Source organism: Acipenser ruthenus, chromosome 10 (assembly GCF_902713425.1).
Source record: "Acipenser ruthenus chromosome 10, fAciRut3.2 maternal haplotype, whole genome shotgun sequence".
In the NCBI taxonomy this organism is placed as follows: Eukaryota; Metazoa; Chordata; class Actinopteri; order Acipenseriformes; family Acipenseridae; genus Acipenser; species Acipenser ruthenus.
Genome location: NC_081198.1, coordinates 29,906,821 through 29,924,999, shown reverse-complemented (window position 1 = coordinate 29,924,999; position 18,179 = coordinate 29,906,821). Strand labels below are relative to the sequence as shown.

Genomic DNA, 18,179 nt, shown 5'->3' with positions numbered 1-18,179 from the left:
CTTACCACGGTATAGATCTGAGGTTTGCGTCTCTTGGCCAGGTCGATGATGTTCACTCCGTTGTAATAAAGGTTTTCAATGCAGCCATGGAAATTTTTCCTCAGGAAAATCCCTGGTTTGCCTGGAAGTGGAATCCCACCGAAGCTGAGCTGTGAATTAAAAAAAAAAAAAAAGAATATGAAATAAACAACACAGCTCAACTAGTTTGCTTCAAGCTATTTGTCTTCAGACTCCCATGTGCATTCTAAACAAAATACTGATTTCATATTGATTTCAATGGATAAACATGTGATAAGGAAAAAAATGTAAAATCTTAGTAAAGCATAATTAAATTAAATATACAACAATATCTTTTTGTCCACATTATCATATGGTCAGTTGTCATTTATTTGGCCTAAATGTAATAGACGTAATGTAATCAATGTAATGTATTTTTCTTATTTATTAAAACTGCAGTTGCCAGAAAGCAAAGTTAGGAAGCCTGTTTATTTTGTCAGTATTTTTGTGAATACAATTGGAGCCCTCCCACCTATACACAGGTGTCACGGGAGACCAGTTTGCTACCCCACCGTCACCATCCAAGAAAGCACATTATTGTGTTCGTGACAGAAGGTAAATGGCTGGTGCCAACAGTATCCCCCTGTGCACAACTTGCCACATCTCAGTGTGTTCTCTACCCTGTTGTGTAATATTTGGTTTCAGTCTGCATTTGAATTATGTCAAGGTACATGAATACTAAAACAAGTGAATAATACCAACACAAACACTATTCTTGCATTACAGTATATCAGACAATAAGGATATTACTTAAATGTCTAAAGAATTCAATTTCCTTTTAGAATGTCAGTTCTAGCTATTCTTATTCCAATATTTAATGGACAGTTTTAAAAATAGGGTATGTTCTGTTTTTGGGAACAGTACCTGCTCCAATTCGATCACTATTTCAGAGCTTTTAAAATGTCATTACACATAACTGATATTTTTAGATGAAATGCAAGTGCCTCAAGTTGCGAGAAAGTGTTGGAACTCAATCCATCCTTGACAAGAAAATAGTGATAAAGCAACATGAGACTTATTGTTACATTATAATAAACATTTTAAAAGAGTTTCCGAATGTGAACATTGCCAATATGGGTTAAGGTCGGATATTCAAATGTAGCATGTTGTGCCAGGTTGTGTTTGGAAGGTTGTCGTTAAAAATAAGGTCTCTGTCTCAATTGCATGGTTAAATAAACCAATAACAAAAGACAAATGTTGAACAAACAGCAATCCTCAGTGCTTGTTAAACGCACCTCATAATCAATATCCAGCGAGTCGCAGTCCCCCCTGGTGCGGAAGTGCTGCGTGTGCTTATCCACTGTGAAGTTCAGCTGTTTGTTAAAACGCTCGATCAGAACAGAGTGCCAATGCTGGTCATCCAGGAGGCTGCCAAGAGTCACTGACACACGGCTGCTGCTGCTGGATCGGAGTTTGGCATCATCTGCAGTGTATGAATATACACTTTTCAAATAGGCAAATAACAACAATGTATAACAATTTAAATCTAGCAAAAAACTACTCAGAACAAATAAATAAATTAACTTGTACTACCTGTATTAGAAGTATTATACTGTTAATCCATCAACCACAAGCGCTGGAGCAAAACTATAAGAAGCTTGACATCGAATTAATGTCAGAACGCCTTTGAAACTGAGCATATATTTTACCTGAACTTTAGATGACACACTGCTATAGCTTTTATGTTTGGCAACACAAGGCAAGATCCTCATCTGACACTCTTGATGGACAGTAAAAGCAGTTTCTAGTTGATTCCCAAATGTTTTTAAATTAGAGAGCAGGTTATTTGATCAATCCTGCTTTTTAACCCAGTTAACTGAAATGATTATCATAGTGATGCTCACTAACCTAGGTTGATGTGCAGGGCAAGCTTGCCTCTGTGCAGCTCCAGGGTGATGTAGTCTCCTCTCTGCCCTTCTCCGTGCACCAGAACTCCATCGCTCTGCATGCTCTTAAATTTCAGGGAGATCACATCTTTCACTGTACTCATGGATTTCTGGTTAAACCGGTACAACAGGGAGCTCCTGCCATTAAAGTCTGCCACGTCCGATTCTGAGAAACACAGAGGAATGTATATAATGGGGGACCACGATTTTTGCATCGTTTCACAATGGTGGTTTCATAGCCTTCAACTAATACAATGGACATCACAAAACAATACTATGCAGAAATGACTGCTAGGATGCTATCTAGTAGATGTAACATAGATATAAATGTATTTCGACTAGAAAGCAAAGAACATTTAAATTTGACTTTGTCTGCAGTTGAGTGAAGGTTAAGGGAGGCCTCCCCAGCACTCCCCAGATTGAAGTAATACCAGCTACTCACTTGAAGGTGAGTGAGATCTGAATAGAATTGAGGGTTATTTTGCACTCACACACAACACCGCTATCATTAAGCCCCAATTTTAATTATTATTTTTTAAACCATCCTATAACTGTTAAAACACCAGATTCACTGGGGCTGGTATTCAAAGCTGTCAAATAGCCAGGCCGCTCTGAGACACTCACTGTACACACAGCCATAGACTTCCACCCTCATCCCAATCCGACCACTGTGATTCCAGTCCAGAGGCACGAAGCGCAGGAACCGCGTCCTGATGGAGTGCTGGAACTTTTGGTGCACAACACCGTCCGCATTGCTGTTCCCTGGGAAAGCCTGTTAAGAAGAAGAAGGGGGGAATTAGGAGTCATTTCACATAAGATGGGATTTAAAAGAAGACAGTGGACAGGAAGCTGTCAAAATCTGTGTTAAAAGAAATACACATAAGAAAGTTTTTTAAATCTTATTTTCTGTACAATTATAATGCATGTGTTTTACCCTGAAGAAACCCGACCAGAGCAACACCATGGATTTTGAAATTCTTTAAATTGTAGAACGCTTTGAATGACTGTATGCAGTCAGGCAGTGAGCAAGCACAGAACGAGACCACACTATCCTAAAGGCCTGGTCATGGTCGACTTTTGTTAATGGCAACAAGAGGAACACATTTGTTGCCTGCCTGTTGTCTAGCATTTTGCGGTGGTCACACGAGAGACAAGCATGCAGTCGACAAGCTGGCAAGACACAGGGAACAACGTAATGCAACCCAATCATAATGCACATTTTTGTCAAGAGAAGTAAATATGCTGCAAAGGAAGACTACGATATAAAAAAGTACTAATTACATCAACAAACCTGTAGTCCCTTCTTAATTAAATTAAATGGTGTACATTAGAAGAGTCTACATATTTAACATGCCAAACAAAATACATATATTGGTAATATTCATTATCCTAAACAATGTTTTCAATACTTTTAATTCTAGGCTTTCGAGAGCAAGAAGGCAGACCTGAGATATTTTATACTTCATTTCCTGTGTGGAGTAGTGGTTAGGGCTCTGGACTCTTGACCGGAGGGTCGTGCGTTCAATCCCAAGTGGGGGACACTGCTGCTGTACCCTTGAGCAAGGTACTTTACCTAGATTGCTCCAGTAAAAACCCAACTGTATAAATGGGTAATTGTATGTAAAAATAATGTGATATCTGTATAATGTGAAATAATGTATGATGTGATATCTTGTAATAATTGTAAGTCGCCCTGGATAAGGACGTCTGCTAAGAAATAAATAATAATAATATTGCATACACTGCAAATTAATTTAAAATAAATTACTATAACCTACATATAATTAATTGGATGAAATGCAGGAATCGGAATGTACCATATACGCTGTCTGTCTGACTTTATGGTCTATATCCTTATTATCATGTGATACTACTATCAAACATCGTCCTAAAGTGTGAGACACGTCGTGGGGGCGTGCCGGGGTGTCACTGGGGCGTGTGCCAGGGTGTCGCTGGGGTGTTGACCAGGGTGGTCAAATGAGACGACAAGCCGGCAACATCTGTCGTCCCCTTGTTTACGTTGACAAAAGTTGCCTTTGTGAAGGGGTGCAACATAAGAAATGAGCTTTGGAAGATGGAATCTTTTCTGTTATGGAGGCTGTGTGGTCCAGTGGTTAAAGAAACAGGCTTGTAACCAGGAGGTCCCCCAGTTCAAATCCCAGCCACTGACTCAGTGTGTGACCCGGAGTAAGTCACTAACCTCCTTTTGCTCCGTCTTTCTGGTGAGACGTTGTTGTGACTCTGCAACTGATGCATAGTTCACACACCCTAGTCTTGTATCTTGTAAAGCGCTTTGTGATGGTGGTTCACTATGAAAGGCGCGATATAAAATTTATTATTATTATAGATTATTATTATTATATGTGAAGTACTAATAAATACAATGTAATATGCTAACCTGCGATTTAACCTGTATGCTCAAATAGAAATAAGAAAGCTTCTGCAGTTGTGCTGATGTTATTCATCTACTAACCATCCTATATACAGTATGGCAGAACTGTATTGAGCTTGTCCTTGTAAGTGATTTAGGGAATCCTGTGTATCTGTCTAAACTCTAATGTAACATGGTTTACTGCTTTTACAAAAGCAACTGTATTCTGGGTTACTGTATATAACATTACATTTGATTTATGATATAACACTTATTTTAATTCAATGCTATTGTTTTGATTTGATGGCAGTATTTACAGGCTTCACCTTTAACCCTGGTGGAGAGATTCTGTGAAGCCATGTTTAGTAATTCATGAGAAGTGTTAGAATTGCCTTGGGTCCTTCCTGCCCACTTGTGCTGGAGTCTCAAGACAACTCCTTTAGCACTTCTTTGATTATTTACATAACTTTCTGGCCACTGCAGTACAGCCTCTAGGGACTGTGATCAATAACACAGTGTGTACATAAAAATAGCTATTTATCTATCTGTCTCTCTATCTATATCTGACTGCTTGTCGGGATATCCCTTGGCAATGCAGCAGTGGCACCATTATGGCAATGCAATGGTTTTGTATCAAGGGACAATGGTATGAGAATGGCAGCTACAATGGAATGAACAATAACAAGCATTATTTCAACCACAATACACTACCCATATATTCTGTAGAACATGGCATCATTGTTGACAATGATTGTTGCATTGTAAGGTGTAAGATGTTTTGAAACTGTCTGACAATGAAAATTATTTGAAAATAGTTTAGAATGGTTAATCGTGGTAAATTATAGACAAATGAGGATTGAAAGTTCATGTTTGAACCATAAAAAAATAGCTAAACAAAAACTGGGAGGTAATCCATTGCTGTGCAAGTTGTTATGAAATCTCCCCTTGGTCCAGGTAGAAGGTAGAAGCTGGCCAGCTAGGGAGCTACAGTAGATCACTGTACTAGCTCCCTAGCTGGCTGGCCTCCCTGCGTCCGCCACCCGTCCGCTCCAGCTCATCCAGAACTCTGCTGGCCGCCTGGTGTTCTCTCTGCCTCGCTTCGTCCACGCTACTCCACTACTCCGCTCGCTCCACTGGCTACCGATCACCACTCGCATCCAGTTCAAGACTCTTGTACTAGCTTACAGATGCCTTGACCAGACTGCACCCAGCTACCTCCAGACCCTCATCTCTCCCTACACCCCCACTCGACCTCTCCGCTCCGCCTGCACTAGAAGACTGGCTCTACCTCCGTACGCTCCCCTGCCTCCAGAGCCCACTCCTTCTCCACCCTTGCTCCGCAGTGGTGGAATGACCTTCCTACAGATGTCAGGACTGCCCAGTCCCTGACCACATTCCGGCGCCTCCTTAAGACTCACCTCTTCAAACAGCACCTGTAGAACTCCTCTGTTTGTATCCTGGGACACTATCACCCTTCATTTAAATGTGCTTTATTTATCTGCCCCCTATTTTACTGCATTTAATCCTGTACTTCAGAATACTGTAATCTGCCAAGTGTTTAACCTGTAGTATTTTGTATTTAATCATATCCTGATGTAACTATCACTATTTAATCATATCCTGATGTAACTATCACTATTATCTGCTGTATTATTGAATTGTGGTTTGTCACACTTGAACAAAAGTTATTGTATTTCTTGCTCTTATTGTATTACTTGTATTGTAACACTTGAAATGTATTTGCTTACGATTGTAAGTCGCGTCTGATAAGAAATAAATAATAATAAATAATAATACTAGAAATGCAGTGGCCATTAAAACCATGAAGCTGGCAAGTATGGATCTGGATACACTAACTGCATGTATGCAACAAATCCTCTCATGTCAAATCCATATAAATATAAAAATGTATCACTGCAATACGTACAATAATACTACTGTAATTATTAATTATTTCTTAGCAGACACCCTTATCCAGGGCGACTTACAATTGTTACATCACATTATTTTTACATACAATTACCCATTTATACAGTTGGATTTTTACTGGAGCAATCTAGGTAAAGTACCTTGCTCAAGGGTACAGCAGCAGTGTCCCCCACCGGGGATTGAACCCACGACCCTCTGGTCAAGAGTCCAGAGCCCTAACCACTACTCCACACTGCTGCTGTAAATTTATATTTGAGCCCTGGGGCATTAATATGATCCTGTGGATTTTCGCTATATAATGTGGTGTAAAATACAAACATAAAGAATTTCCAAGTTGTAAATATAATAAAAAACAAAAAGCATTCAAATGCAGCTGTATTTATAGTTCCCTTTCAAGTTGAAAATAACCATCAAGGTATGGGATATCGCCGTCAGGCAGTAGGAATTGGCTGAGCTTTATAGCAAAGCTGCCGATAGGTCTGCCGAACGCCCTTCCTCTTTTGCCTTCAGCCTATGTAGGACATTGAGCCGGTAAGTTTTTCTCTCTGAGAAAAACCACACTGTCTGTACTCATTAGCTTTAAGCTTGAGAAGCTGGCTATTGCCCCTTCTCCAAGTTGATTTCAGTGTTCGCTCCACTGAACATTAAAAAAAATATATATTATATATATTATTTTTTCACTCTCACGCTTTGCTTCTGCATTGCGTTCTATCTGCGTTGGCACTGTCTTCCTTACATATTATTATTGTGTTATATTTTTGTATATATTATATTTTTATAAAATTATACACAATACTATATTCTTTGGGTTTTTTGTATTGTCTGTTCTCTACCTTTACAATAATAGAATAGAATTTAGAGGACGCGTTGTGCGCTCAGCCTTGGCCGCGCAATTTTTGCAGCCTCGGTCTCGCCTGCAGTCAGACCCAGTGTGGAGTCTGCTGCTGCAGTCACTCCAACAAATACCAGTCGCGGATTGTGTAACATCTCACTGCGTGGTAGCTGTAGGGCTCTAGTCCAATCTTTAAAGTGATTATTTGCACTAGTTACAGTGCTGCTGCAGTGCCTCTAAAAAAAAAAAAAAAAACAAATTCCCATTCAATACATAAGGAAGACAACCGCCAAGTGCATCAATACAGTTGCCCCATTAACAACATAGCAGGTAAGTATAGCACAGCACCATTGTCTTTTTAGACTAAGACACTGTACTAGCACTTAGCGTCTCCGCTCTGCGGGTCAGATGACGCTTCGGCGTCCAGTGCATAGCGTCTCGACGCTCAGTACTTGCACTTCGGCGTTTTTCAGTGTCAGCGCTTTTGTGGAGGTTGGTGTCTTAGAGGAGGCAGTAGACCACGCCCTCACGGCTCCGGTCAGGCCCCTCGTGAGCGAGCACAGCCAAAGCAGCCATGGGACACCCAGGCAGCTTTCAACCCACCCCTACACTCTCCCACAGCTCCAATTCTGGCAACTGTGCACCAACGACATCTGGGTGCAAAAAACCATTGTCATTGGTTACACCCTTCAGTTCTGGCTAACCCCCCCCTTTCGGGGAGTGGTGGTAACTGCAGTGAAGGACTTCGCTCAGTCTTCAGCTCTGAATGTGGAAATACAAGCATTGCTCAGCAAGCATGCTATTCAGCAAGTAGATCCTGCTCTGATTGAGCAAGGGTTCTATTCAAAATACTTCCTAGTGCCCAAAAAGGACGGCGGGTTCCGCCCTATTTTAGACCTGCGAGCACTGAACAAATACCTACGGGTGTTATCGTTCAAGATACTTACGCACCGGCACATCATCCAGTCTGTCCGTCGTGGCAGTAAAGTACTTGCTTTTTGCCTTTCAGGGCAAGGCATACAAATTCCGTGTCCTTCCAGAGCGGTGTCTCTCCCTATTCAGGTTGAGAGAAACAGTCAGCATGGAGCTGTGTCAACTTATGCTAGGGTTGATGGCTGTCGCCTCGCAAGCCCTTCCTTTGGGCTTACTACACCAGAGACTTCTGCAGGCCTGGTTCAATGCCTTCGCGTTGCATCCACGGAGAGACAAACACTGCAGGTTGAGGGTATCCCGAACTTGCTGGGAAGCGCTATGCTGGTGGAAAGTTCCATTGAACATCCGCCAGGGCGTACGCTTGGGTCCCATCTTCGGAGGGAGGTCATCACGACCCACGCTTCCAACCAAGGTTGGGGAGCAGTCTGGAACAGGACAGGGACCCGTGGAGTGTGGTCAGGACCTTGGAGGTCAGCCCACATCAATGCTCTGGAACTCAGAGCGGTGGACCTTGCCCTTCGGCACTTCTTGCAAGTGCTTCTAGGCAAGGACGTGTTAGTGCGGTCAGACAACACCACAGTTGTGGCGTTTATCAACCGCCAGGGCGGATTGCGGTCCCCCGGCCTTCACCGGATGGTAACACGGATGTTGCTATGGGCACAACCGCGTTTAACCTCTCTACTTGCAGTTCACCTACTGGGCAGAGTCAATTACGCAGCGGATCTCCTATCCAGAGGAGGCCCTCTTGCGGGCGAATGGCGTCTTCACCCTCAGGTGGTAGAGCGCATTTGGGAATGGTTCGGCACAGCGCAAGTAGATCTCTTTGCTTCACGAGAGGCCACTCACTGCCCCCTATGGTTCTCGATGAAGGACCTCGACAGCCCCCTAGGAGTCGATGCACTGGCTCACGAATGGCCACCAGGGCTCCTATATGCATTTCCACCGATTCCGATGCTCCCCACGTTCTTATAGAAGATCAGGGTAGAGCAAGCGACAGTGATTCTGATCGCTTCTCGGTGGCCTCGGAGAATATGGTTCCCGAGTCTGGTGCAGTTGTTGCATGGTCGCCCGAGGGAGCTCCCTCTGCGAGCGGACCTATTGTCCCAAGCTATGGCACCAGAACCCCAAGCTCATGCAGCTATGGGCTTGGCCCCTGAGCGGGAGCGCCTGTCAGCCTTAGGGCTTTCGACGGCGGTGATTTGGACTATTCAGAGTGCCAGAGCGCCCTCTACTAGGTCACAATATACGTACAAATGGCAGTTGTTTCAAGTTTGGTGTCTGGCTGAGGGCCGTGACCCAATATCCTGCCCTATGGCAGTAATATTACAATTTCTGCAGAAACTGTTAGGTGAAGGGAAATCTCCCTGTACACTTACGGTGTATTTAGCCGCCATATCGGCCTGCTATGTACGCATTGACGGGTTTATCACCAGGTTGTCATTTTCTGGCATCTCAATTCCTAAAGGGCGCAAGACGCTTGCGACCTCCTAGGATAACCAGTTTACCGTCATGGAGCCTTGACGTGGTGCTAGAAGCCCTTACCAAGACACCGTTTGAGCCTCTCCACAGTGTGGCTATGAAGCTTGTATCTATGAAAACCGCATTTTTGCTAACAGTGGTATCAGCCAAATGCATGGGCAAGTTACATGCACTATCAGTGCATTCATCATGTACTCGTTTCGCAGGAGACGGTTCTAAAGTCTCCATGCGTCCAAATCCGGCCTTTTTACCCAAGGTCATATCCCCATTTCATATGAACCAACCAGTCGAGTTGATGGCATTCCATCCTCCTCCTTTTTCTTCCCCAGAGGAAGAACGGTTACACATGCTCTGCCCCGTGGGGGCATTGAGGTGTTATATACCGTACAATTACTGTGAGGCAAACAGAACAGTTGTTCATATGCCATGGTTCTAGGACTTTGGGTCAGCCGTTGTCTAAACAACGCCTTTCCCACTGGATAGTGGATGCTATTAAATTAGCGTACGAATCTGCAGGCCTTCCGCCACCAGGGCAGTTGAAGGCACATTCAACTAGGGGTATGGCAACATCTTGGGCCCTCTTTAGAGGGGTGCCGGTGTCTGACATTTGCGCTGCAGCCAGTTGGGCTACACCACATACTTTTACAAGGTTTTACCGGTTGAATGTACTGGATTCCTCTGCTCCACTATTTGGAGCATATGTACTACACTCTATGACGGCTCAGGATGAGGACATATAGAGTGGTTGACAATATGGTGTTGACTTTTTCACCTTGGGACAGGTGTCATTGCGAGCATAGACGCTGAGGCGCGGCTCCGCATATATGCGTAGATGTATTGCCTTCGCAGTTGCGTTGTGATGTAAGTCTGTTCTACTTCCGAGAATCCTCCCTCGCGACGGCTTGGGTACACTGTTCCCATACCTTTATGGTTATTTTTGACTTGAAAGGAAACGATTCCCTGTTCCCTGAAAGAGAAAATAACCATCAAGCCGCAAGGTCGCTCCGGAAGCCTTCACGGCCTGAAGCAAAAGATGAAGGCGCGTTCTGCGCGCTGCGTAATGTAAGCTTCCAGGGGGGCGGGCTTACACGTCAGCTCGTGCAGAGACCTATCGGCAGCTTTGCTATAAAGCTCAGCCAATTCCTACTGCCTGACGCCGATATCCCATACCTTGATGGTTATTTTCTCTTTCAGGGAACCGGGGTTGCATCCGCAATCGTTTTCACATGCTCATTTTCCAAGCTATATTTACAAAGACGTGGCACAAACAATGCAAGACATAGGGTGCCGATGAATTCAATGTGACAAGCAGACACACATTACAATATTAACCAAGAATCAATCATTCCAATGACAGACAACTTATCAATGAATAGCTTTTAAAAGTCTGGTTTCTCACAGGGCTTATTACAAATAGACTCAGAGCCCAAGTCAATTCACTTTTCTCTAGGAGAAGGCGTTTAGGAAAACACAGACGCTTGCAATAAACATAGAAATTATTAATATTATTATCATTATTTAAGCAATAGAACCCCAAGAAGAGTGTTTTATTGTCTGGCAAGGCCCGCCTCGAGCCGAAGGCGAGGGCATTTAACATAACGAGAAGGGTCTTAACAGATGACAAAGCTCTCTTATGAGGGTTCTATTGCAATTAGAAAATTGATGCTTTAAAAAAAAGTTAATTTACAGTTTGTTTGTTTTTGTGATTTTAGCAGCACTAGTTTTTGTTGCTAATGAATACAAATGTTTTCCTCATTATTCTGTGAGAACTCTATGTCTTGTACTAGCCATACAGACTTCATCCCAGTGGTGGGACCCAAGCGTAAGTATGGGACCCAAGCGTAAGTATTTCCAATTGCCAATAATACAAAAAAGCTTCTACTTACATGGAGCTGTTCTTTGGTTCAGGTACCTCGTACATGGTTTGTGAACTGATTGTAAAACATGGAAAGAATAAAAGTACAGCATTTTTTTTTTTTCATTTGAGTGCATGTTCGTGTATTTGTGTAAGTTTCAGTATTTAAGTTACCGTTAGGTCCTAATATGTATTAGCAAAATAAATAAAACGTTTTAGTAATTAAAAATATTTAGTTATCTGCGGTATATGTTAATTCTGATCGTGCTGTTTGTTCAGTAACTCGTTCACAGTGTGTGTTCATTAAGTCAAAGCCTCCTTCCTCTGGCTTTAGAGAAGAGATGTGTCATTCCTGTGTTGTTACTGTGATATGCTTAAATAAAGTTGCTGAAATTAATGCGCCCAGTTGTTTGATTTCAACTCGTCATTCAAACCTGGAGACTAGTTGCTATTGTGGTTACTGTATTGCTGCTGATAGCAAACTCATACCTGCCAAGTCTCCTGATTTCCCTATATGTAAAGCCCACCGCACACAGCCCAACTCAAGCTGACCCGACTCATCTCAGAAAATCCACGATCAGTTTGGTCAGTCGTCACAACTGCATTTTTTCCCGACTGGGCGTCGCACACTGCCAAGACTGAATAAGACTGACCACAACTGAATCCTGATGATTACTGTGTGTACTAATTTAATTAACCCTGCCCTCTATACATTTTTTATTAACTTTCCCAACATGGCATCTTGCGATGCGCACCTTACGACCCTCACATTATGTATGGCATCATAAACACTGATTAAACGTTGAAGACAGTGCCACGAGGCAACCAGAAACAAGCGTTTATGGGTCAGAACATGGGTCGAATGAAGATTGGAACAAGGCTGTTAGAAAAATCTTCTGGTAGAGCTAGAGACAGAAGACGAACAGAGTTTTGCCAACTTCTCCCGAGTTTAATAACAAATAATAATAATAATAATAATAATAATAATAATAATAATAATAATAATAATAATAATATTAATATTTCAGCATTTACCTTATCTAATAAAGACATGCCCCCGGCCTGTTGTATTTTGCTTACTAGTCACTCATTGCCATCATTTTTTTATTCACCTCTATTCGGGGTCCATGGGGAGGTAGGAGAACAAGACACACAAAAAACACGTTCATTCATCTGGAGTCCAAGTATGCGCATAGCAGCACTTTGTCAGTTTGTGTCCGCTATACTTCAATAATAAGACATCACTCTCTATCATCCCCCTACCAACTCCATCTCTCTAGTCCTCTACAGTATAAGGGCATGTCACAAAGATGGCCGGAGTGGGTGGCGTCAGACCAGAAAGGAATACACAGACAAACGGTGGTGATGAGAAGCCGAGTGCAAATGGTAGCACTCAGCATTTATTAACAAAGTAAAAGGTTTAAACATACTGTTGTGCTGGGATTCATTTACTAATTAATTATTCACTTAAATCCCAGCAAGTGAATTAATTCTGTGCAACCCCGTGCTCACATACTATACTTTAAATGCACGTGCAGTGATGTGCAATCCCGTGCCTAAATACAAATATACAATTTAAATCACACGTGAAACACAGACCCGTTTATATCCCGTGTACCAATCTCTATACACCAACATTAACACACGCAACATACAACACATAACACACAAATGCACACAGGGGCAGGGCACATTGCCACAGGGCAGTATAAGGAAAAGAGTGTATAGTTGCTATTGGAGATTTCAGGTTTCATGTAAAATCGTATAAGGAACTTAATCTCAGTTTTTATAAACTAAACAATTTAAAAGGTCAAATTAAGCTAATTATTAGATAAAGATTAAGGGTTCAATTAAGTAAGAGCAAATTATTTTAATTTTTTAGGGGAAACCTATAGGAGCTTGTCCTATCAGTTCCATCTTGGTGAAACCACCATTGGAAAGATAATACAAGAAGCCTGCGAGGTCATATATGCCGTCTTGAAAGATACATACTTCAAGGCACAGATTATAAATGATCTATAGCCTATTATTAAAAAAAAAAAAATGCAATCGGAAACTATAAACACTTTGCTTCCATATTGCTTTATTGTAATGAAAATATTATTTTAATTTTTTGCAGATCAATTAAGTTTCTTTTAAAATACATGTTTTTTTTCTCCAGCTGCATTACCATTTCTTGATTCGTCATATAGGCTATTATTATTATTTATTTCTTAGCAGGCGTCTTTACCCAGGGCAGCTACAGTTGTCACAAAAAATACACATTTCAAGAGTCACAGTACGATTACGATATTAATGTTGTTTAATAAATTATATTGTGACAAAGAAGGTTGATAACTCATTTGTATTACAAACGCACCTTGTTTTTAACGGAATACAGAAAATACAGTTTAATAGTCTGCAATCTGAAAGTGTAATATCATACACACACTGTATATAAGAACAAAACACAAACTGGATATGCAGATATGACTTCAGCTACCTATATGAAAGTTATAAGAGTGTTTTTTAACACAGGGTCTATATAAATTTTAACACAATAGTATTAAACCTGAGAATCAGGATTAAATTGAGAAATTATAAATTTAGCATTTGGGTGAAACTTTGCTCTGAGGAATCTGTGTCGCGCCTCATGAACTGCTGTGACTGGCTGGCAGAACCATAGTTTTATTGCATTGGGCGATTAGTGTACCCTGGGTAATAAGATGAGGGGTACGGTGAAGGTGACAGTGACTGGTTGTTACCAACATCTCCAGAAGTACCCCAGTACTGCTTTAAGCCGTTGCTTATAACTCGATCAATTTCTTCCTTAACTAGGAATTGTAGCCTTGGGTCTGCGATCATTCTCAGCTTCTGCGAAACGTTATGACTAAATATGTCTATCCCATCTTCTGTATCTTTGGTCTTGGTCTGCAAAGTCTTGAGGCTGTCCTACATGTTCTTCAGTACTTGTATTTCCAACATGTTGTCATCACTGGTTTTCTTTTTTTTAGCCCCTTTCTTTGTATCTCATTGGCCTACAGCTAGTGGTGTTTTTGTTGATTGGTGTGGCTTTGGCATGGCAAACTGAACTCCGGACAGGTTGTCATCATCATCACTTCCAGTATGGATTGATGTGTATCTGTCTGACTGGAATTGCCTTCTGCCTCTTGCGATCCTGTCTCATCATCCTCCTTACCACTCTCCTGCACGTTCTCAGCCTCATCATCAGCGCCAATTTGCGGCTTAAAAATACCCAAAAAATACAAAAGAACATCACAATACAATATAGGCTAATAACCGACTGTTCATAGCCATTATACAGAATTTTTTAAGGACTTTTCCACACCTACAAACCTAAATTTCAAGGGCTGGAAAAGTGCCATGCCAAACTATTTTAAACCTATAATTAGGCTTGGTAGCTTTCTTTGTTTAGGCTGTTTCTGCTCTATCTACCTCACTTTAAAGCTGTAATTAGAATTATGAATCAATGTCCGTTTCTTAACATTATTAAACACTCAAACATTATTTTTTCTATTTCTAAAAAAGTGCTTTACTTTCACTGTAAAAAGAAAACTGTCGCTTATTTCATGAAACACAATCTCTCAGCAGACACAACTTTTTAAATAACAAATAACAAAAATGCAGAAATCGATAAAAATGATAGGCTATAGGCTTACTCAATGATGCGTTTCTATTAAAACTACACTAGCCTACTATAAAAATTGCAATCAGGTGCACAAAGCAACTAACCTGTAGGGCAATCAGCTAGCCAGTCAGTGTGCCGCTTCTTTGAGTGAAAATAAATTGTTATTGCAGTCTGCTTAATTGAGTTGTTTCATTTTGATATAGGCAGTGTTTTGAAAAATAAGCGTGGAAAGCAAGCCTACCTATATAATGTCATAATAACATAATTATCCACAAAATGTTTTTTTTAGAGCATAGTTTTTATTTTCTAGTACTTTTCAATGATTTGTATCATAAGTGTAGCCTGTTTTTGCATTTATCCCAAGGGGTCCAAAGAAATTCATACACTCTTCAAGTTTTCAAGGACCACTGCAAACCCTGTTTATGATACTGTTAACAGCAAAACAACAACACCAGTCTTGCTAACATTTTATTCTGAATTAAATCAAGTGCAGAAATAGTGTTTAAATAAAGTGTGGCCTACTAACCAGATCCACGTTCGAGATCGAAGGCCTCTTTTGGACATGCGGGGTAAGGAACGCCAGGTTCTTCACCACCCCTCTGCACCGTTCTTTTCTTGCCTTCGCTCCCGCTTGCTGGTGCTTTGATCAAACGCAAAAATTGAGTTTGCAGTGATGTGATCCATTTCATGACTTCAGCACCTACCATGCAGAGCATTCAATGAAGTTCTAATTAATACAGTTACGTATGCGTGATAAAACAAAATCCCAAGCCCCAAGTTGGTAGACAAACTATACAAAAAGTCAAACACTGACCGAAATGTTTGCACGGTTCAAGGTGCAATTTTATTTCGGCTAATATAGGCTAACAAATATAGTAGGCAAACTACCGAATACAAAAAGTGCAAGGTGCAAACGTGTATTGGTATTATTATAGTACTTAACTACTGACCATTAACCGCACAAACATTTCGGGCAGTGTTTGACTCTTTGTATAATTATTTGTCTACTACACTTTAGCTTGTGTTAAATAAAATGTAACCTGTTGATTTTTATTTGACTTTAGCTGTATCGCTTTTTTTTTTTCGCAGCGTGTAGACCTATTTTGGGCTTCACTGATATTAAAACTATGCGTAAACTCACTTGTAGTTCCCAGTGCTTTGGCAATTTCCGTGGTTGCGTTGCTTTTCGAAATACAATTCTAGTATGCTTTCGCACTGCAGTCATATAAACATGGACTATTGGACCACATTTGAACAAGCTCATCCTCGTGATCCTTTGTCCAGAATTCTGCCATCTTGTACGACAAGATAATCCACGTTATTTAAACCTGCCTCACCATTGGTTGACAACCTCATTGGTTGACAACCTTATGACTGGTCGGTCTCAGTTAGTCTTGGTCGGCAACTGCCGCACACATACAGATTGATCACAACTAAACCAAACTGCGTCTGAAAAAGATGCAACATGTTCAATCTTCGAATCTGAAGACAACCCGACTGAAATCTGGGAAATCTTGCTCGTACGACTCTGTACAGTCAGTTCAGATGAGATGAGTCGGGTCTGCTTGAGTCGGGCTGTGTGCGGCGAGCTTTAAATTGCTAATTTCAATGATGTCCTTAAGTAAAAAAAGGAATATATATATTCTGAATCAGCAACAGCAACCTAAAATGTTTTTGTCCAGATAACAGTTAATTAAATTAAGACCTTGGTTATTTTGCTTTTTGTTCTCACTCATCTGGAATCAAACAACTGAGCCCGTTTTGTGATAATTTTTATTGTTCACTTCCATGTTTTGTGCTGTCAATTGCTTTCTTGCCTCAGAATTTATTTTTCCATGTATCCCTTCAAGAGCCAGCCTTTTGTCTAACTGTGTGTGAGGAAGAAAACTGAACTGTTACTTCCCAGACTTTGCAGTACCTGCTTTTAAAAATGAAAAGGTACAATAATGTGAGAAAAAAGAAGGCTTACTCGCTGTGAACATTGCAGATAATTGCAATGCTAAAGGGAATGGATGGTTTCTTTGTGAGATGTGGCAGGAAGATTTAGCTCTCCTACAGTTTTGTGCTCTTGATTAACTGAAAAGGATTGCTGCATTGTGTACACTGTTTCTGTCTACACTGCACTGTACATTAATGGGGTTTATCACTGTAGTTTATTTCCCCTACATATTACCATCTGTACGTTTTCAGCATCTTGTTGTGCTTTAGTAACAGTAGAGGCTCCTTAGAGGAGGCAAAGGAGGCAGTGCCTCCCCAAAAATACCATAATCTTCATCATCATTATCATAATAATAATAATATAGTAGTAGGATGATGATGATGATCATACCAACACCTTTAATTCACACTATGCAGTTTTTCCCTATCTCCAATACACTCTAATGCAAGTTGCCAACAGTCACCTGACCCTAGAAACAGGTTTTTATTGGATGAATTGCATTCTTTTTTTTTTCAAAGAGGTGGCCAGCCTCCCCTGTGTCTGGTGTACTGTCATGTAATGATGTTTGTGCTGAGCATGCGCGAAAGTTATGGGATAGCTTGTGCCTCAGACAACATCCCGCCCAACTGCAGAACTTTTGTAAGAAGTCAGTAGTGAAATACAGTATTTAGATACCAGACAGTGTTATTGAAAACTGTTACTTACAGCGAAATGGAGAATGTGGTAAAATGACTGTTAGAGAATCCATTTAGAACACTGGAGTACACGGAAAAGGTTTCCATAAAAGGTGCAGGTAGGCCTCAGCCTAAACTAAATGCAGTACAAGAAGATTCTGGGAAGACTAGGTTATTTCAGTGTAATTGGTATGACAGAGTACATTGGCTTACTGTAAGTGCTGTTACAAATCACCTCCATTGTTGGCCCTATTTACTTTTTAATATCTTCATCTACGCATACATGGATAAAATACAGATATACTGATTCTAAAAACTTGGACCGTGCAGTGAAACGGCACACCAAATCAAAGGAGCACATCAATTCTGAGGTGAAACTGAAGCTATTAGGCCAAACTCGAATTGAAAATGTTCTATGAAAGCGCTCAAATTCAAGTTGCGAAACACAATAAAACTAAGAAAAAAAACGGCAATTTTAAAACACTTGATTGATGCAAGACGTAAAGCAGTAGTGTCGCGCTCTGTATTTTTCCATTTTGGATAATATAATATTTCAATACTAAATGCTGACAATCTTGCTACGATGAATAGGGAAT

At 40.9% G+C, this 18,179-nt stretch overlaps 1 protein-coding gene across 1 annotated transcript in view; it reads right to left on the bottom strand.

Moving 5' to 3' along the window:
- The window catches only part of LOC117410804 (contactin-associated protein-like 5), a 245,439-nt gene that overhangs the window by 105,811 nt on the left and 121,449 nt on the right, over positions 1–18,179 (bottom strand). Inside the window, exons 4-7 of the mRNA XM_034017651.3 lie at positions 2,568–2,715; positions 1,906–2,109; positions 1,293–1,480; positions 6–149 (exon numbers count right to left, since the gene is read on the bottom strand). Coding sequence (XP_033873542.3) covers positions 6–149; positions 1,293–1,480; positions 1,906–2,109; positions 2,568–2,715 — 684 coding nt within the window. The remainder of the gene's footprint in view (positions 1–5; positions 150–1,292; positions 1,481–1,905; positions 2,110–2,567; positions 2,716–18,179) is intronic.